Raw genomic sequence first — 22,115 nt, forward strand, 5'->3', positions numbered from 1 at the left:
ACTGTGCAGCACAGTCACAGTGGTGCTTGGTGTCACTGTCTGCACTGTTGAGCCCTCCCTGGTCACAGCACGACTGGTTCCCAGAGCCATTGCTGGTGTTTCACAATATTTGGGTGCTGAGATCTGTTTCGTCCATCTCTGCCCTGTTCTTAAAAAAAGACCAAAGCTTCTGGTCCTTCCAGCCAGGGATACTGAGGAGAGCAGGAACAGATGGAGCCGCTGATCAGCTTTTTCAGATACATGTAAATGAAGGACAACTTGGAAGACAGAATTAGTGAAACTCCAGTCCCTATAAAAGTCGCTCTGCCAGTGGCATTACATCCTCAGCTCGACCTGAATCCTCTCTGTTCATGCTGATGAAAACCTCCATGGCTCCTCCTTAGAGCTGCCACTGTTCTTTTTGCTCCTGCTCAAGTCAGGCTTTGGTTTTGTTGCTGCTATATCAAGTATGCCTTTCTGAAGTGGTCATCCTCTGTTGGGCTCAGAGCCTGCAACTTTTCTGAATTCAGATTTGCTATACCCCAGCCATTATTCAGGATTAACACATTGGGGAAAAAAGGAGAGGAAGGATTGCATCCTGCTTTTATTTCCCTTCAAACAGCACCCTTCACACCCTTAAGTAGTTCCCAGTGATCATCAGCTCAGCAGTGTATGAACACAGCCAGGTTCAGGGGCAAGTGTTTCAGGAAGTCACTGCAAATCATCCCAGTCACCAAGGCTGGGTTTGTGCTCTGAAGAGAAAGGAGGGCTGGGTGTCTGCTGACCTTCCAGAAGGACAAGTTTTTTAATCCCCTTCTCTTGGACTATACTGAGCTCTTATTTTCCTCTTACAGACAGTTCTTATTCCAAGGGAATACACATAGTATGACTGATATGGAAGGATAAACTAAAGGGCTTTCAGATACTATGGCAAAAGAGATAATACACATGGACATCCAGGACAGACGAACAGCGCCATAAAAGAAATAACGGTAGAAGTCTGAAGCCAGTGCCACCAGCATCCATAATGTTTTGAATCCTTTAGCAAGCAAAGCATGGGAGGTAAAAAGAAAACCCTGTTCTGTGGTGCTGTCTGAGCTGAAGGGAAGAGCCAGAAAGCATAACTCTTGAGCATCATGGGAATGCTGCTCCTGGTTGAATTTCAGGGCCACACAAGGAAAATAGCATATAAGCAGTGAGTGACCCAGACCAGACCATGGCTGTAGACCCTGTGCTTAAGGCCTGCACCAGTGAGGTTGTTGAACAAAGGTTCAATTTGTTCTCTTGTCATTTACTGACACAATGAGTGCAGCCAAGGTGGGAATATTGTACAGAACAGGAACTCAGGGCTGAGCTCCAGTGGATGCAGAGGCTTCCAGCTTTGGACAGCAATCTCCAGCAGTATTTCAAAGAACAAAAAACCGAAGTCTTTCTTCCCAAATCCAAAATCAGAAAAATTAAAACACCTTCTCTTGAAGCAATACGCTTCATGGAGCTATCCCATCATGTCAGTTTTACTGATCCTGTTAAATATACTGAGTGTGACACTGGCAATCAGGAGCTAAATTCCCTTACAGGGCTATTTCTAAGAGGCAAGTCCTGAAGCGCAGAAAAAATACACAAAACTGTAAATGTGTTATTGCAAAAACTTTTCTCGTCTTCATCCATCATCACTGCCAACATCACGCTGGGATGGAACAGGAAACAAGGTGTATTTGGAGGAGTAACCAGAACTGTACCTGAGCTTGGCATGGAATGCTGAAAATCCTGTTAAATGAAAGTCCTACAAAACTGCCAGTTTCTAAAGACCTGTTATGAGAATTCAGCTTTCAAAAGTTCAGGGATTAGATGGTAACTGTGCCCCATCCATCTGCTGAATTTTTTTGAGCATACAGGTCAGTATTTCCTGAATTGTGGCTCAAATGCCCCAAGTGTGAGACTCCCAAGTCCACAGCCCTGCAGTTCTCTGTGGCTCTGCCCATGCCTGGCTCTGTTTCTCAGTGAAAGCCCAAGGCTTTCCATTGTGAAGGACAGAATCCCTGGCTCAGTGGTGGCTTTCCCACAACACTCCACTTAAGCCAGAAGTGTCCCAGCATGTAGAAACACCAAAGCGGATTACGGACCCAGCAGTTCAAGCTTTGGAACAAGGAACCACAAATTGAGCTGGAGTTGTGCTGGAGGAGCACACTATGGACAGAAAGAGGCTGTGGAGCTCAGAGACTGATCTGACCCAGCAGTTTGTTAAGGAAGTAAAAATAAACAAGCAATGAAAATTACCTCTGCAGAAGAACAGGAAGAACAAATGAACTTCGTTGAGATTATTTAGTTTGTGCCATTTCACAGGTGACACAGGGGTCTGAAACAAGCATTTGTTCTCAAAGGGAGTGAGAGCTAACAACGTGAACCTCAGGTTTAAAGGCTGAGGAGAGCAAAGCCACATTTTAAAGAGACTGCATGTCCCAAGAGGGACTAGACAGAAATCAGCTGGACCAACAAGCTCAGCTAAAAGACGACACATATTTGGCGAAGTGACACTTTATTCTTCTCTCTTTCAACTCATTAGGAAATTAAATACTACTCTCAAGCCAATCATAAGGCAAAAAAAGTATCACACCGACTCCCATAGTCCAATTTGCAGAATCAATTACATTAAGACTTGTGTACAACTTCAAAACCAGAAGATTTTTGGTAAGCATTTATATGTATTCCATTTTCTAAGAAATCTCTCTTGCCTCAGTCAGGCAGCTCTCTGGTGAAACACCAAACCCTGGAAGTTTTACAATCCATTGCACAGTCATAATTAAAGGTTCAAAATCTGCTTTGTTCAAAGGCACAAGGCCAAAGCAACACAGGTCAGCAGGACCTGGGTAGTGTCACTGAATTTTTTTTTCTTCTTTAGTCTCTAATTTTAAGCCTTTAGCTTTTAGCCCAAACTCAGCTCCTCAGCAGCACAAACCTGCTTCATAAACAAAAAAACTGAAGGTGCTTCCTTCCACAGTTCCACAGCACTATCCTCATCTGTTGTTGTGCCAAAGAAAACGGAAGCCTTGGCAGCAAATCAGTTGTGTAGCTAAAGGCCATAGTGACTGGATTCCACTGCAGTTGTAAGTGAGAAGCTTGTTCTCAGAGTTACTGCTGGCATGTGAACAGGAAGAACATTAACATTCTGCACTGACTAGTTATGTCCTGTCAATCCCAGGACAGGGTCCCTCTGATGACAGAAAAATGTGCACTTAAATAATTCCTAAAATTTCTCCATTTCCATTAGTACATGGAATGATAAATATTATATAAAATACTTAAATAGTGGAATAGTGGTCCCAAGAGTAACTTGTAACTCCAGCAAACAGAATGGATCAGCATAAAACAAATAAAGATGCATCTTACTTTACAAATCAAAGGTTACAATTACTATAAAATACCTCCCTCAGCCACTGCAAAATGAACCTAGAGTCAAATTCAGTCAGCTCCATTAACGGCCAGGGACCCCTGGATTTAGTGGGGACTGCAGCTCCTGGCCCTGTCCATGACACCCACTACCATGAGGGAAAGAGACTTTCAGTAAGACCAACCTTTTCTGGAAATATGAACAATCACATTTCTGAGATCTTATCCGTTAACACAGGACTGTCCGAGTCCAAATCCAGAAGGAAAAGCACTCTAGAAAGCTCATTTCCAAATTCATGGCTTAAAATCTGTATGTGTGCACATATAAAAATGAAAGATCCCAGGGCTCCTGTAAGAGTCTTTAGAAACCTGGGTCTACTTGTCTTCAAGTAACTGAAATTAATTTCTCAAATTCTATTGGGGCCTAGAACTGCTGTAGACTGTCTGCTTTTAACACTACTGCTGAAAATACCCACTGTATTCCTAAGGCAAAAAATAATTGACAATTTCTCCATGGTTCAAGAAATTATGAATAACAAGAACTTTGCTGTACAGCTGTAAGCTTGAGTCAACAAAAACCATGATGTGATATCTGAACAGGAAGGGACAGAAGGAGGCTGATACCTAATATGCTCACAAGCTTTCCCAGTGCCCAACCTCTGAAAAGCTGAAAGCAGCTTTCAGTCAGAATACCTGAGTCTAACTGATGCAATTAAGATATAAAATGCACGTGTAGTTTTACTTGCATTTCACATTATCTCCTGCTTTTCTGCAGGAAGTTAAAAAACTGCAATACTTCTACAAAATTATGTATCACTTTGAGCTAAACCAGCAGCAAATTCTCTTTCACCATTTATTTCAGCCACAACTTGAATACGCTTCCAAGTGCTCTACAAAACTAAGACACTATACAACAGATGCTCTGCTGCCTCTTTTTTCTCCTAACACTATGCAGCATATCTCGGGAGTTTGGAATGAGAGTACCAGCAGCAATACTGACAACTTCTTGCTGGGACAGCACTACAGCTCTTTGTTTATTCCACTTTGCACCTGAACCACTGTCACAGTCTGACAAAGGAATGGCTCTGTAATCCAGTGTTTCAGTGAACCCAGAATAAACTAGAAAACTGGAGGCTTATTCCTGCTCTCCAGGAACAATGCTGTGCCCTAAGCCAATTTGCTGCATTCTCAGTATTTAATAAGCATTTAGTAACACTGACATAAGTGAGTCATCAGTTAAGGGGGTCATCAGAGCCCCAAGAATGTCATGGTCCACACTAGAATTACCTTCTGAACCTCATAACCAGTGCCAGGGAAACCAGCTTCATATGGCACAGCTTTGCCCATCCCAGAACCAGAGATCAGATTTAAGACTGACGTGCTTTCTTCAAACCAGAGATGCTTTTACCAAGCTTTTGTCTGTCGTTTGAAGTCAAAAAAGGTGCATTATAGCATCTCTCCTCAAACCCTGAAAAGTAAAGTGACTTGAAGATAAAAATGCCACCACTGGAAAATCCACTGATGTAGAGTCTATGCTGGTACCCAGATAGGGAGCGGATGAGCCTCTGTGTTAAAGATGTATTTGTCAAGGTTGATTAAGTCTGTGTCATCTGAGAATAGCAGAAACATGTATTTGAGTGTTTCCCCAAGGAAGAAGCTCTCCATTTTATCCCGTGGCTCTGGATTACTGGGATTCTGAACATTGTTAATAGAAGTATAACCACCTGTAGGAACCTGTGCAAAAAAAAAAAAAAAATTATATCTTTGCATAACCTAAAATAATTTCTTACTTCCTAACATCCAGATGCATGTGGAAAAGATAAGTGCTATGAACAGATCATGTTTTCATGCTTTTCATTTCATACTTGGTTTTCATTTATGTATAAAGCTTCAGTAATGAAAAAACAAATCTCATTGTATTTAAAAAGAAACGACAATGATAAATGAAGCAAAATATCTATTTGTGCTCAGGGTAGAGAGGTATCACAAAGAACATCCCTTTGAAGTTTCTGGACAAATACACAGAAAGGAACCAGCAATTTCTACATTAGAGCTGACCCAAGCCTTGTATCTGTTTCTCTTAAGAACAGACCATTGACATCGGGTGCCACACTTTCACAGCATATCAGTGACATCTCCACGAGCACAGAATGAACAGAAAAACCTTCTATTAAACCATGAATGCCATTTTGTGTTATTTCTTTATTCTCTGGCAACTTTAATTGAAGAGTTCTTTCAATCCAGCCATGCTCTTATCAGCTTCCAAAATCTAAAAACTACAGATTCTAACACTTTGGTAGTCTTGCCTACACTTTTTCACTTTTTCATCACTGTAATACATTTTCTTTTACTATATGGACTAAGCAGTGTGTCTCCATCTGTAAGAGAACAATTTTTCTGTATATACTTACAAATTTCCCCATAGTTATCTGATGAATCTTGAAACACAGTATGTTTTCAAAGTTGGTGTTAGAAAGCAAGTGAGCAAATACAGTCCTGACAGGACAAGGTTATTATAAACTGGCCTTACCCTGGTGTATCTGTTGAAGTTCTGCAAGATTTCCCAGCCCCAGTCTTGGTATTTCTTATCACCAGTGAATCTGTACATATAAAAAAGGCTTTCCACAGTTTCTGGTCGCAATAAATTGTGCCTGTCTGCAGGCTGCGAGAGAAAAAATGGCAAAAGTATTTCAGACAGGGAATTTCCTCAAGGATATATGCACGCAGAAAAATAATTATTCACATCTCCATCTACTCCCAAGAGCTTGCTATGCATAAGTCAACTTCTAAATATACTGCAGGGGTAACTAAAACCAAAGCCTAGGGTACAGCTAGAAGGCAACGCAGAGAAAGAATTAGCTGTTCCACAACCACAACAAACCCCATCACTAGTTTCTGGCCAGGAGTTCAACAGCAGAATAGAGCTACAGAGAAATCATGGAATTGGAGTTCAGGCCAGCTATCTGCTCACCTTGATTTCTACATCCTTGTGGCCCTTCTGTGCATGGAGGTTGAAGTGTACGATCTCTGGGCTCAGGCCTGTCTCTACTTGAGCATACATCTGGTAGCAGGTTTCTATAAGAGTTTCAGCCAATTTCATATGATCAGCAGCCAGGCCATTGTGAGCTCCCAGTGCTAAAGTACCCGGCAAGAAGCAAACCAAGTGATCCTGCAAGACAAGACAACTATTACTGAGAAGCTACACATCAAACAACAAGGGGAAGTAAGGGGGCACCATCTTTTTAATTTTTTTCTTTTTAATTTTTTATTATTTCTCTTCTTCAAAACACATTTCTGGTACCAAGAACTTGAGGATAACTGTTTAACAATCTCATGTAACATGAGGCAGGCAGCATTATTACAAAAATCGTTAATTTCAAAAATGTACAAGAATGTGTTTTTATGATAAGTTTCTGAAAAAAAGGTCTCAGGTCATGTTGAGGGGAAGGAGAGTGTCTGTTGGTTTACCAGAAGCATACATTTCATATCAGCTCATTCAGGGCATCAACAGAACCACCTAAAGGCTTGGTGTCCTCATTCTAACCTAATGATAGGTTAGGGGCTAACCTACCATTGATGTAAGAAAGTAAGCACCGCAGATTAATGTCACATATGGGATCTCAAATGATTTTCAACATTCAGAATCAAAGTTCAGGTCTCATCACTCAAAAACATAGTAAAACCACTCTGATGTCCCTGTATGGACCTTTAAAAGCTTTGTCCAGTCCTTACGGAGAGTGGAGGGTTGTAAAGGTCAGCATAGACATAGGAGCCAAATATCCCCCACTGTTCCAGCCGGACAGGGGAAGAGACCTGTGCAGCCTTTCACCCAATAATAATGGATTAAAATGAAAATTCTGACTCCCTGAAACAGAAGGAAGTGTTCTGACAAGTACAGACACCAAAGCCAAATCTATCTGTCTCAATTCAACTCTGTCCTGTCTTGGAACGGGGCAGCCCCTTCTACCCAAAACGCAGACTCTGGTCTTAGTTACAGCAGGTTTTTTGGAGAGCTTTTGGGAAATTCAGATCCAAGAAGCACATGCTAAAAACTAGAACTGAGTATCTTAAAAATACTACATCAGGAAAGGCTATACCTACATTAATAATACATCACTCATCTTTCAGACAAGCCACGCAAATATACAATACCTGCACTGCACGAGATTTTTAACTGGAAGATCTTAAAATACACAAATTGGGAACAGAGGGTTAAGATAAATCAGTTTTCTCTACAGCAGACAGCATACTGTTATAGCCAAGAATCTTCCAGGTAGGAAAATAAAGATGTCATGAATGGACAGAAACCTCCAAAATTATTAATTTCTTATTTAACACCATAACACAGTATTAGATGACACGCTTCTTTTGAAGGCAAATCTGAAAACACGGGTGTGCAAGTGTCTACATATATTTTTCAATTATTGAAAACTAGTAATATGTAAAATAAGTATTATCTCAACAATTTAGGACACTGGAATTTTATTACTAAAACAGAAAAAAAAAAAGAAAAAAAAAAGACTTAATTCCAGCACCAAAATGTTCAGTCTTGAATGAAGAAAATGGGTTTACTAGAGTAACTCAAAGAGAAGGCCCTCAGTTTGCACATGTGGTTAGTACCTACAAGGCAGTTAATGAGTAACTGCCATTACACTGGACGGATGTGTATGTATATATCATCTTGTGTTTTGGGTTTTTGTTGGGGTTTTTTTTGTTTTGTTTTTGGTTTGGTTTGGGGTTTTTTTGTGGTTTTTTTGTTTGTTTGTTTGTTTGTTTGTTTGTTTTTGTTGGGGTTTGTTTTTGTTTTATTGAGAGGGAAAAGCTTTGCATTTGCCTCTGTGTTGGGTTTTATTTAAATTTTGTAATGTTTTTTCTGTTTTCTTTTGCAGTTATATTCCTTACCATCTTGGCACTGAAATGGCCATGAGCAAGCTCTCCTACAAAAGTAAGCTTCTTGGGTTCTGATCTCTGAAGAAGATGCTTTTTCACTCCTTCTATGGCTCTCATATAATCTTCCAACAGCCTGTGAAAAAAATCATCCCCAGTTGGCTCACATGCACACAGTCAGAACATATTTTATCATAGCTAATGTTCAGCACAATCTTTTAGATGACTGTTACTTCAGTCTATAGAGTAATATTTAACTAAACACGAAAACTTAAAAAAACCCCTCAGTAACCATCAACACAACATTAATCAGTTGTCACTACCATGTAGCAATACTAGGTTTACTTGAAAAGTAAATAATAATACTTTAATACTTATTCAAATATTAAAGAAAACACCTGCAATTGTTTCTAGGCAATAACCTGATTTTATTTCAAAAATCCTTGGAAGCAGAGTTATTGAAATCACAGAAAATCTAGGCTGGGAAGGACTTCTTGGGGGTCTCTATTTCAACTCTCTGCTCCAAGGCAGATTCAATTTCATCAGATTGTCTGAGTGGTTATCCAAGCAATTTTTCAGTACCCCCATCCAAAGATGGAGATTCAAAGAGTTTAAGCAATCTTTTCCAATTGACCTTTCACACTGTGAAACACTGTTTCTCAGTATTTAATTTCATTTTTCCTTGTTTTCGTGTACTTTCAATATGGAAAACAACCTGTTTATGTGGCTCACAAAACGCCACTGTGGTCCCAAAGACACTGGTTCTCCATTTACAGTAAGGTAAGCCCTGTAAAGAGCAGTGATGAAAGCTTTGTTTGCAGAAAGGCATCTGCTCTGACACACAGAAATGCCTCCAAGAGGCACATTTTTGCTCTCTCTGCATTAAACTCCTTAAATTTAACAAGGCGTCTAACAGTCTAACAGAATTAGCTTATATGCAAACTTGTCTTGAAGGAAAGCTTCTTTTCCAACATCTTTAACTCCTCCTTGTAAACACTCTTCCACTAATGCAGAACAGATAAAAGAAATACATGAGACTTGAAAAGGGACTTTTCACAAGGGTATACAGTGATAGAGCAAGGGTCTTTAAACTGAAAGTAAATAGATTGATACTGGATATTAGGAAGAAGTTTTTCCCTGGCAGGGTGGGCAGGCCCTGGCACAGGGTGCCCAGAGAAGCTGTGGCTGCCCCATCCCTGGAAGTGTCTGAGGCCAGGCTGGATGAGGCTTGGAGCAGCCTGGTGTAGTGGAAGGTGTCCCTGCCCATAGCAGGGGTGGCACAGGATGAGCTTTAAAATCCCTTCCAACCCCAACCAGTCTGGGATTCTGGAATTAAAGAGAAGATAACACAAACATCAAACTTCTGTCTCCCTTCACTTTTCATTAACAAACCCAGAGCAAACACAGACATTGCTGTCAAAAGGAAATGCCCACAGTATTTCAGACACGTCATTATTATTCTCATCTCCTTTCTGTGACACTCCTCACATTTGACGATCTGAGGAAGAAAAGGTTTTTGTGGAGAGGGAGTTTTAAGACTAAGGCTAACTCTCCTCGTGTTCTTTCATCATGTCACCACAGGTGTCTCTTCTTAGCTTGCTTTTAAAAACAGTACTAAGTTCAGCTGACTCTTGAGCACATGCATTGTTTTTCTTTAAGCAGCAAACTACAACAGAGGGTTTTACAGCTCGCCTGATTATCACACCAATATGAGAAGTGTAAAGAACTTACTCATTTTCTTTCTTTCCTCCCTGAATCCACTGCTTGAGCAGGTACTCGTAGTAGCTGTCAGCTCTGGCTCCCAGAGTGTAGACCCCCAGGTGGGTGAACTGCCCGCTGTTGGTGTTGATGAACATAGGCACAAGGCCATCATTTTTCCCTGAGAGGATGTGAACATGCTTCATCACCTCATCTACAGCTTTCTAGAAGAAAGAAAATGGAAAACATAAATTATAGGTATAAATGAGGTACAGAACTGTATCTAGTCACTATAGCCCAGTAACAAACCTGTAACTCTGCTTCCCCAAATTAGCATCACGGACATCAAGTTCAGCTAGAACAATATATTAAATTCAAGATTTCAGACTTTTAGACTCTCAAAATATGATGTTCTGGTTATGTTCAAGTACTCTGAAGCAATTATAATTGCTTCCTTTGCTTGAAGGCAAGCCCACTCAAAAGCCAGTACTACAGAACTCAGATTTGCTCAGACTTGCAAAGTAGAAGTCCAGCAAAAAAATCAACTACATGAATCTATTTAGCAATAGCTAGGGTTCTTTAAATGACTGCATTCTTCAACACTGAGCTGTGGATACAGTTCAAAATAATAACATCAGCAAACAAAAAGAAAAATAGAAAATATTATTTTCTCTGAAATTCTTTTTATTTCAACTAACTTTTCCCTATATGGTGACCTGCTCTCAGACTCTTAATTATTGAATGACATTTTAGTTCCTTGGATGGTAAGATTGCAGTTTTGTTCTCTGCACACAGAAAACAGTATCTCAAGAAACCACACTCAGAAATTTTTATTTTTCCAGTTAAAAGCTGTTTCTGAGGAAGAAAAACAATTACTCATCTCCACTATTACTTTTGGTATTCAATAAAATAATGGAATATTTTGTTTCTTTTTCTTCCCTTGTCTTAGAGTTTCACAACTTATTTATTGTAACTTCTAGACTCCTGAGACCGTGAGTACTGATGGTCAGTCAATGGTAGAGCTGCAGAGAAATGGAAAAAGAAGGCAGTATCAACTGATTCTTCCATACCCGGAATTTCTCATCTCCAGTCAGACGAGAGAGCTCCCTGAACTCCAACTGAATGCTGGTCACCTCTGCCACAGTGCTGTCAGATGTCCAGCGAGGGGGATGTGCAGTGCCCCGACCAATGTTGACGTCAGAATATGGGATCTTGGAGGGCGTCTTGAATGCTGGCATAAGCCTGTTTCCAATGTCTTTCTAAAGAAAACGCAGGAGCACAGGTCAAAACAACAGTTAAACCAAAAATACATATATATAAACGGACATCCCATTTTCTTCACAAAGAAGATGGAAAAAGATAGAACAGCAGCTTAGTTTTAGATGATGCAAGCAATTAAAGAAATTTTAAAAAGTCATTAACTTATTCATAGTAATGAGCAGAGTTTCCACCTTGTCCTTAGCACTGCAGGCCTCATCTGAGGCTGCAATCTCTATCATGCAGTCATGGGCTGAGCTAGCTAATCTGCTGAAGCTGGCTGATGTTGTTAAGACACACAGAAAGGGCAACAAAAAACAACTATTACCCTTTGCCAATCATTTATTTCTTCTTTTGTTTCATGGACTTTATGATGGTCAGCCATTCATCAGCAGAAGATCAGACATACAAGAAAAGGTGACAAACACAGCAAGGCTTTGATGTTGTACAGAGAGCAGAAGTGCAAGCTTCAAAGCTTAATGTTAAATGCCTTTCCCACCACTTTATGAAACTGTTAAAAAACAGCAACATTTAACTTTCTGAGGAATCTCCCCTCAACTTAGTCCAATATGGAATACATAACGCATGTAGTTTCATTTGTAAGGCCAGATACTCACAGCTTTTTCCAGGAAAAGGCTATCTCCAGAGAGGTGGTAGGTGCTTAGCAAGCCACCCAGGATACGGATAGTGCTCTCAAATAGGTTCACATCCACATTTTTATCAAATACTAAATCATTTGCTACCCATTTTCTTGCGTCTTCAAACTCTGCAAAGCATAAAAGGTAGTTCAGTTATGAAATTCTGGCATGTTCCAACAACTAAAGACATGAGTTACTCCATATATCCATGACAGTTACTTGTATTTGTCTACAGATGATAATTTTAGGTGTAAAATTAAAATGAAGAGCACATGCTGAAAGAAGTTTCATTACCATTGGCTTAATTCTTATTCAGCACACACCACAGAAGCATACAGACAGAAATATCCACCAAAACAGAAAATCCTTAATAGTTTAAGAAAAGAAGAAATAGAATTTTTTATTAAAATAGTCCAGAAATTAAAATCTTTCAAATCCATCCATGTGCCTTGTCAGATAATTAGTTACACTTCAACAAAGCCTTCTACTTTTAACTAAATCTTTTTCAACCAAAGCCATTATCCAGCGAGATAACAAGAACATTTTCAGTTAATAGCTTTAGCCTCCCAATGTCCTCAGGAGCCTGCTTCCTGCAAGATGGTGCAATCTTTTTCTCTAGAAACAAAAATTGTTGTTTATTACACTACTAATTCAAAAGAAACGTTAAAATAAAAGCCGTATTAGGTTCATCAATCAGCTTAGCAGCAGCATCACTCAATGACTGCTTTGGCACAGGCTCTCCAAGGTGCACATGAGTCAGCTTAGCCCTCACAATTGGAGGCTGAGCTGTTTCAGTGATCTCACAGCTTCTGGAAACTCCTGCTTGTGAGAAGCAGAACATCCAGTTTGCTAGAAATGGAAGGCATTCCTTAGAAGATAAACTCTGGAGCAAACGGATGCCTCTGCACCCCCCAGTCCTGTATGCTGGGCAAATACAGGATGTTGGGCACATTGAGAAGAATTACTAAAATTCTTCACTCAGTGTTGTCAGTTACAGTACAACTGCAAAGGCAGTACAACTGCAAAGGCAGAGTTCTCTGTCACAGAAGCTTTTACATTCATCAGCTGATAAGAAAGACTAGCAGCCTCAAACAGAACTTGCATTTACAAAGCATTTGTTATCCAGAAGAAAACCCAGGAGCTCTCTAAAGCAGTCAGTAGAACTGATACAAAATAGAAAGAAGTCCTCACCAAGAACCCATTTTCAACACATCTCTAATACTAATAATTTATTTTTAAAACTCAGTTCAAAATTAATATTTTAGGGAAAAAAAGAGCAACACACTGACAACTTGATTAAACTTCAAGATAGCCTGCACAGGCCTAGAGCTGCACAGACATGACATATTATTTTACAAAAACTTCAAAGGTAGAAGAGACAGAACCATGAAATACTTTGAATATTTATTGTACCCTCACTGGCAGCTCTGTTCTTCCTATCATGACAGAAGAATCTGTAAGTTTAATAGAAGTTTTAAAAGGTGGCTATTGACCACGGTTAAATAGATACAGTTCCAGAAATTTTTAAATACCACTAAAAAAACCTCTGCATCACAAAAAAAAAATTCTAACCAACCTGAACAATCAACAACAAAAAAATGGTCATAAATACTAATTAGGCATTTAAGTTTTTTGCAACAGAATTGCAAAATTTTTGGGCTTCGATTTTAAAATCTGTTTGAAAGTTTTCTAGCATGGTCATTCTCAGAATAACTCTCAAAAATACAGACAACAAAACAATTCAGGAAAGAGGTACTGAGTACTCCCTTTCTCCACCCATGGATTCCTTAAACAAACAGCCTTCTTAAATCCATATATGAAATATTGGTATTAGGTGTGATAAAACACAAGCAAGGAACATAGAGACAAACTACTCAAGAGTGATGGGCAGAAAGCCTCCAGTAGCGGTATAATGGCATAGAAGTTTTAGTTCAGAAACAAAGACCAGGAAATTTATTAAAACATCCCTCAAATTCTACCAGATACATACATTGTGTATACATATGTATGTATACATGTATTTACCCTCACAGGGAAGCTAAATTTGTAGGCCATGTGTAATAAATATTCCCCTCAAAGAACTCTGAACAGCCACTGCGTGAAGAGAAATTAAAGAATTATTTTAAGGGGGAAAAAATAGAAGAGGAAAAAAAAATTACCTTCTTTTAAGCCTAAAATCCACATGGTATCCAAGGCGTCAATTAAGGTAAGCCCAAGTCCAAACCACTCGCTATAGGACTTGGACAAAGGCTTCAGCTCATCATGGCCCCAGGCAAAATCCTTGTACCCTTTCCAAGCATGGCGGAAGGCTTCAATCACAGCCAGCTGGCGCTCATTGATGGGCACTGCAAAGGAGAAGCAGCACCTTGCTCAGGGCTTGTACAGGGCACTGATGGAACTCTACTACACACCACTTTACTGCATTCCACTGAAAATAAAATTTCTTCCGCACTAACTGATCAGTGCAATGAAAAAAACACCCTCACATTATTTGTTTCAGAACACCCTTTCCTCTGCAGAATAACCAGTCAGTGTTTCCAGTCAATAATTCAGCCAAATTCTCTGGAAGAGAGAAATCTCTCTGGAAGCAGAGATTTCTCCCTGGCAACAAAACTGTCACTTCTGCAAATAAAACATTAAAATAATCACATGCACAGCTGTAGATGAGTATCACTAAAGCTCAAAGAGATGAAAGTCAGGAAATACCAGATTAAGATCCATGGTAATCCAGGTGCTGAATACATATCCTTAACAATAAAATCCTCAGTTAATTCAACACATAACATCTTTTCTTCATCTTCCCTCTCTTACTAACTGCTTTCTGTTAAATTTAAAATCACTTCTTCAAAATTATTTCTATTGAACTTTCTATTTAATACCAAAATAGAAAGAAAATTTACATTTTCCATCTTGGCAAAACCATGTCTTTTTCCATAGTTGTACTGATTTTTTTGCTTGCAATCTACCATGAAGTGGAGCTTATGTTACACATTGAACATGAAAAATTTCAAGCTATTAGCTGAATTTTGGAAAATTATGAACAAAGACTTGTACAGTGGGAAACATCAAGCAGCACAACTAACCCCATAAATATTAAGCTTGCAGAAGTGCAAATATATCACACTGAAACATGCCATGTTTATCACACCAGAACTTCCTGGTTTCTTTTCTGAACCTAGAAAAAGGAAGAAGAGGTTCTTAGCTCCATAAGTGCAGCAACTTGAAAAACAACTTCTGCAGCTTTCTGGTGAGCCTTAAAAATAGTTCCATTTAGTTCAGGGAGGAAGTCACTTTCCCTGTATTTGCAGAACAAAAGGAAAGGCATAGCTGAAAAGGAAGCTGTCTCTTTCATGCCCTCCTTCTTTAGGTTATCCTGCCTCTTCTCAGAGGCTGTATTTCAAAGATTTATCTCTAAAATTTATTTTCAAATTCTGAAGGCTAACAAGCATGAAGGCTGGCATAGTGAAATAAGAACACTGAAAAACTAGGATGTTCTAGGTAAGCAATCTCTCCTATACTTTTTGTTTCCTTTAATCTAAGTAAACAAATAAAATAATGTGTATGGGGGAAAATTGCACAACTGAAACCATAAAAGCAAACAAAAAAAAGGTATCATTAGCTGTCCTATTTACCTGGTTCTTTGTGGTCTTTCTGGTCTTCAGCTTCCACAGATGAAGGTTTTTCTGGTTCTGTTATTTTACTGGATGGAGGTTCAGTGCTTTGGTCAGGTTCTATCACTGCTCCTCTCCAGCTGCAAATACAAGGGACTTATTTTGGTCACAGAAAATCATGCAAATGAATGGGACTTATCTCTGTATTTCCTGTATCACACAATACTTTGATAAAATAGCAGTTAGATTTTGTATCAAGGATCAAAGTGATTATGTGGCCCACTAAATTTTCTGTTCAAAGAAATTTTCTTTGCAGAGAAATTTTACTTGATTAAGAATTGTGTGTTACAAGCTCTTGGAATTTCATTAAATATCTTGGAAAGAATTTAATAAAAAGCTTCTTAAAATAAACACCTGAAAATGCTGTAGTACAAGCAATTTATTATCTACCAGCTCTGAAATGACCACAGTAGCTACTAATGCTAAATAGTACCATGTTGAATCCTCTCAATCCTTCCTCCTGAGGGAAATCCCCAGGGCCTTGTTGTAGCAGGCACAAGGCCTGCAAGGCCTTGGAGGTCAGAAGCCTGAGCTAGGAAATACCAAAGTCAGCATGACTAAGGCTTTAGAAGCCCCTCTCTTCCGCCTTTCGGACCCTGTTATCTCCCTGTATATCCATAGGTCACTTTTCCCCTGACCCTTACTATTGGACAGTTTTCAATTCCCCTGTAAGGTATAAAAACCCCTAACCCTGCCCGGTTCGGCAGAGGAGAGCTGTCACTGGACCCTTCGCGGAGACCCCAATAAAGGAACCCTGCGGAACCCACACAGCGCTGCTCCCTCTCTCTGCGTCTGCTGCGGCGGCACCTAGGGCGACGGCCCCAGGCGAGCTAAAAGAGCTGAAATCACTAATGAGCTGACTGCAAATCACTATAGCTTGCCTGGGTTGCCTGAGCCCCCCGCTGGGCGATCCTGGACCCTCCGTGAGCTATCCTGGACAACCGGCCTCCCCGCTGGGCTTCTGCCCCTGGGGGCCATACCTTGTCTTGGAAGAATATATCATAGAGTTCCCCCACGTAGGCTGATAGAGAGGACTCAGCCCATGGTGCTCTGCAGCATTATATAACCTACATTACATTGCTTCTCCCACTGGCTAATTCATCCCTCATTGCCCCTACAGTTTGCTGACCTGTGCCCTGTTCTCATGGCCTTACTCTGAGTGGCTTCCGAAAGCAACACTTTGAAGAAGGTTGCAGCATTTCTACCACCACACTGCAACAGTAACACATAAATGATGATCACCAAAACTCATGATTAAGTACAAAGGATAAGATGCTCAAAGTACTAACTCTGCTATCAAGGGATCACAAGCTGCCTCTTCTACCACAGATGCGTAAATCAGTTTTTACAGGTTTTCATGAAGAATCTCCAGAAGGAGACGTCTTTCAAAGCGGACTTCAAGTCAGGCCAAATTCAGAGAAGATCAAACAATCTCAACCATACCATTTAATATATTGGTATGTGTTGGAATGTCGGGGGACACATACAGATGAAGGACTTTGGACCTGGTTAACATAAGAGATTTGATAACAGGATGCCTTGGCAAAAGCAAACGGAACTTTGAAAATTAGACCTAGATTGCAAGAAGATTAAATCAAATGGGTTTAATGGAAAAAGAAAATCCCATTAAACTCTGCAAGCAAGGGATGTTGTTATATGCATAAGTTTGTGTATGTGATTTTAACCTAATCATTGTAGTACACATTACTAGTCTCCCTGAAATAGTATATAAGCATTTGTATCCCACAATAAAATCGGGTTCTGATCACCGAGTCAATCTCCCCGTCTCTCTCCACCACCGGCAGGTATGGTGCCATTGAGCCCATTATATGCTTCCTAAGGGAACCAGGCTTACAGGACCTTTAAAGTCCATATTGCTTACTTTAACAGTCTGACTGTTTCCAGTCAGCATATCTTCTGACTTAGATAAATGCCACATTTCATTTCTTACTTTCATTCTTTAAATTTGTAGCTAGTCTTCACTATGTTTTCATTGCACTTGTAAGTTTGCTTGCTACCACCTGTTGAAGTCTGTGAGTTATAGCACAAGTAAAAGCAAAACAATAAAACATTTTCAAACAATACTGACAGCCAAAATGCTGAGCCAGGCACAGTTCTGATGCTATGATCAGCTCATCTGAGCCAGTGCTAAAGAGAACATAAAACACATAAAACCCCCAAGCCTTGTGTTCCATGTTACTTTCCTTCACTTATTTCCAAATCAAAACACTTCCGTAACCCTAGAAGCACAGACCTTCTGTTAAAGATACTAATAGATCTGTACAAGGGATGAGATATCATGTAAGAAAGAAGTAAGCACATTGTGTTACACTCACACAACTACATACACATCCATTGGCTCTGCCTGGTCGGTCTGGGCCCAGTGTCTTTAGTGACACCAGCCCACAAGAAGCACTGACACTGCTATCACTTTCCAAACCTGCCCCAGGACAAAAACACTTGTAGCAGCACTATTACATTGATACTGTTAGATTTAACATTTATTACAACAAACAGCAGAAACCTCTGGACACCAAGAATCCTGCTTAAGATTGTCTAAGTGTATTGGAAATACAGTCAGCCTTGCAGGGCTTCAAACCCTGTGCAGCTGTGTGATGCAAACAGTAAAATCAGAGAAACTGCACATTCATCAAAATTAAATATATTAGCCTAGTAATATCAGCAGCTATCATGCCAGGCCTGAGAACAAACCCATGCAAAGAAAGAAAATAACCTCGGGCACATACAACAAAAAGCCCTTAAAATTTTCACTCCAACACTTAATGGACCTTGGCGGAGGCAAGGGGGAAGGAAGCACTGTACCTTGCCTGAAACGTTTCTACCTGATAATGGATTTCTCTGTTTTCTCTACTTTATCCACTTCGACCAGCTCTTCTACAGCCCTCATGGTATCATGTCGGGTCTTCAGCCTCGTGTCTCTCCGTGGTGCCTTGATCTGAAGATTGGAAGGACCACGACGAACATGAGATGGTTTTGGTGGCTTCTGAGAATAGGAAAAAAAATGTGCTTGGTAAAGTGCAGAGATGGTAAAATTTCAAACCATAAATCAACATCATTCCAGTATTAAACATAAATCCAGATAAATCTTATTTTGTTTGTTTTGCAGCAGACCAATTCTGACCTGAATGGAACGCATGCTAAAGACCTTGTGGATTTGTTTGCTTTAAACTTTTGGTAAAATCATCCTGTTCTTAAGTTTACACTTACAAATTACTTCTAAACTGCCTGTAGTGCTCCCAAGTATTCATTTAACACAGGACAGTGACAAAGGATTGTAAAGATATTTGATTCCATTGTACTAGGCACAGTATATTTATGAGAATTAGCAAAAAAGAATGCAAAAACAAGTTTCCACATATAAAAACCAAGAATTACTATACAGTAATACATGTACACTTTTGCATGAGGAAGACAAGATTTCATACAAAATTTTGTATTCATTAACTGAAAATCCCTGAATCCACGATATAAATTCATGACAAACAACATAGTAACCAGTATTCCCTTGCTCCACTAATTCACACAGTCAGTTGATGTTCCTTTCCCACTGCATTCCCCACAAACAAAACCCTTCAAAACATTTTATCATCTCCTCTTTCTGAAGCTATTTCTCAAGCTCCCACATAAACCATGACTCCAGGCTCCTCACAAGAGTGGAGACTGATTCACAAAGCACGAGTGAAGCCTGAAGTAAGAGGTCAGTGTGACATAAAGTCCTGGCGCTCCTGGGCAGAGCAGTGAGTAAAAAACAGCATACAGAACATGTAAGTAAAAAAGATAAAGCCAAGAAATACTACACCAAAACCTTCCCTGAGAGGACAGCATTCCACCAAGAGCACACGTTTACTGCAAGTTCTAACTCCTTCCTCCACAACAACTGTTGGAACCAAGTACTATTTGCTTTCACAAATTCTTTGTGGTGTTAGAAAACTAATTTCTTCTCACATTACCTGCAGTGAAAGCTCAGGGTAGTCTCCATGGCTGGCATCTGCTTTCTGGGGTGCTGGTAGAACAGCTGGATTTGCCATCTTCAATCTAGGAATTTCTTGTTCTGTTCTCTGATCATCCAATGATTTGTTTGTTATACCTAGACACACAAAACTACTCAGCACAAGGAATCAACAGTTAAGGCTGCAGTTAGAAATCTGTAACAATTTGCTGTATACAAGTAGTAGATGCACCTCCAAAAACTGTTTGCATTAACAAAGTATTGATAAATACAAACTAATTGTTAGATACAAAGTGTATTTTGGTATTAATCCTCTCCCCAATATAAAAGGAAGCTGCTGAAAGGCACATGAGGATTTTTTAGATTGCTACTATTTCAGTTTTTCAATACAATTAATAAGATAGCATCAGAGGTAAATGTGCATTAATATTATCCAAATGCTTAGAATTTCTAAACTGATAAGGTTTGAGCTACCCCTATCTACATACAAACATAATAAAAAACCACACTTAAAACTTTCAGATCTTAATCAATTGTCATAGTTTAGGAATGGTATTTCCCAATTTAGTGCTCCCTGAAACCACAAAAACTACACTGCCATTCTATTTCCCTTTTCTGTTTTGCCCTCCCCCTTCCCCTTCCCTCTGGGGTGGATGAGTTGAAAATTGGAGGCACAGAAGGCAAAGATCACAGGCTGAGATAAGAACAATTTAGGGGAAACAGCAATGAAATAAAAAAACAAACAGTAAGGACAACAGTATTAATAACAAAAGGTATAGGAAAAAGAAACTATTTACACAAAGGCACGAATAAAGACAGGTGCCCCTGCTACGTTTTCTCTACCAGGAGGAGTCCCTTCTCCCCAGCACAGAGAGCCCCTTTCTCCCCTCTCCCATGCTCAACAATGACTGAGGGGGTATGGAGTAACATCCAGGCCTTAGCCACACCCCCCTCCCAGCTACTTCAACAAATTAACTATCCTGGCTGAAACCAGGACATCAACTAAAACAAAACATTGCTCTAGTCAACAAAAAGAAAGAAATGGCATACAAAAAATATTTTAGAGTAAGCATTACATCATTCAAGCATCACATAAAATCATCTCAGTACTGCATTTTAATGAATATACCCAGTCATTACCAATGGAAATTAAAACTGCTTATAAGACCCACAATCATCTCCTAACTCTAACACTTCATTCTGGCAATTGCGAGCTGTACAGAACACATACTTTTCCATGTTTCCCCCATGCTTGTGTACGAAATTACTCCACACACTGCCAGGAACGCAAACAGGAAGAGAATGATGCTCCGCTGGAGTCGGGACAGCTGCTTCCATTTCTTTAGGAGAGAAAAGAAGTGAACGAAAGAATATTTAGCACGACATTAAGAACCTACTTGGTTAAAAATAAACTCTTATTGGTTCATTCAGATTAAAACCCACAAAATTGACTAGGATTAGTTTTACCCTATTTCCAACTGCATATATCCATTGCTTATTTTCTTTGATGACAGAGAAAACAGAAATCCAACCAGCTAGCACAAGGCACAGGAAGCTCACAAAAACATAAGAGCCACTTGCTGCAAGAACCTCAGAACCTGCCAAATGCCAAGACTCCCAGAAAGCTTCAACTACAGCTGACTTCAGTCACAACCTCCACTGGCTGACCTGAGCACCTGCTAAGCTACCGACTGGGAAATCAGCCAAAAGCCTACTGGTTGGCGATGGACTGCAGAGTGCACATGCAAAATTAGAAACAGAAGAAAATGGCAGGAAAACTAAAAATGTTTCTGCATCAAAGAAGAAAGGCTCAAAATAAACTGAGCACCAATCACCAGCAGGTTGTGGGTTCAATCCTTGTATGAGCTGTTTGCTTAAAGAGTGGGTCCCTTCCAGCTCAGAATATTCTGTCAGTCTGTGAAAGAGAAGTCAGGTATCCTGGCTCTGACAAGCATGGGAACTGTCACACAGAACAAATTCTGCACCACAAAAAAAGAGACACCAACCTGCAGCAATGTGAAAATTAAGTAAAACACCACAACAACAAACAAGACAAACCCACAATCTTTTTAAGTTTAATCCTGGGCAAAAATGTATTGTTAACACTAAATTATACACAACAACCACTGAAAAACTGACAGCAAACTACATTAACCTGAAAGAGGCCAAGGTACATTAGCCTCCATTTACAGAGAGAGAAGCTGGAGTTAAACATCAAGGGCTAAATTGCCACCATTACTTTTCCAACAGTCCTCCTGAAATTCACTAATTCTGGTTTGGATATACAGAGGGAACTTCATTGCCAATGCTACACTTGGGAACAACTTTTGCCACAAACCACACAGTACTTCCCAGAGTCCTCATCCTCTTAGCAACAGCCAGAGGCCGGGAATGTCTCCATGCAGAACTGTCAATGTGCTCACACTGTGAGTCCCACAGCACAGCTTCCTGCATTCCACCTGCACTGTTGACTGTACAGGAATATTGTACACACTGCAAGATGCTGGTCCCACGGTGTCATCTTTAGTTCTACCTGCTTAGAAAACTCTATGACTCTCTCCCCACTGCAAAAAAGACACTTAAAATCCAGCAGCCCTGTGGTTCATCACGGTAGGATGGGACAAAAAG

At 39.9% G+C, this 22,115-nt stretch overlaps 1 protein-coding gene across 2 annotated transcripts in view; it reads right to left on the reverse strand.

Moving 5' to 3' along the window:
• Window positions 1-2,498: 2,498 nt before the first annotated feature.
• LOC135283404 (UDP-N-acetylhexosamine pyrophosphorylase-like protein 1) overlaps window positions 2,499-22,115 on the reverse strand; it is a 41,430-nt gene continuing 21,813 nt past the window's right edge. The window contains exons 9-20 of one of the 2 annotated variants that reach the window (XM_064394183.1): window positions 20,719-20,827; window positions 19,489-19,625; window positions 18,361-18,521; window positions 15,479-15,597; window positions 14,006-14,191; window positions 11,826-11,974; window positions 11,022-11,210; window positions 9,985-10,175; window positions 8,269-8,389; window positions 6,338-6,535; window positions 5,897-6,028; window positions 2,499-5,100 (exon numbers count right to left, since the gene is read on the reverse strand). In XM_064394183.1, the coding sequence (XP_064250253.1) occupies window positions 4,897-5,100; window positions 5,897-6,028; window positions 6,338-6,535; window positions 8,269-8,389; window positions 9,985-10,175; window positions 11,022-11,210; window positions 11,826-11,974; window positions 14,006-14,191; window positions 15,479-15,597; window positions 18,361-18,521; window positions 19,489-19,625; window positions 20,719-20,827 (1,896 nt within the window). In that variant the 3' untranslated portion in view covers window positions 2,499-4,896. Of the gene's footprint in view, window positions 5,101-5,896; window positions 6,029-6,337; window positions 6,536-8,268; window positions 8,390-9,984; window positions 10,176-11,021; window positions 11,211-11,825; window positions 11,975-14,005; window positions 14,192-15,478; window positions 15,598-18,340; window positions 18,522-19,488; window positions 19,626-20,718; window positions 20,828-22,115 lie in introns of those variants that run through there. The other variant, XM_064394184.1, reaches the window with a different exon arrangement.

This window comes from Passer domesticus, chromosome 18 (assembly GCF_036417665.1).
Source record: "Passer domesticus isolate bPasDom1 chromosome 18, bPasDom1.hap1, whole genome shotgun sequence".
Classification (NCBI taxonomy): Eukaryota; Metazoa; Chordata; class Aves; order Passeriformes; family Passeridae; genus Passer; species Passer domesticus.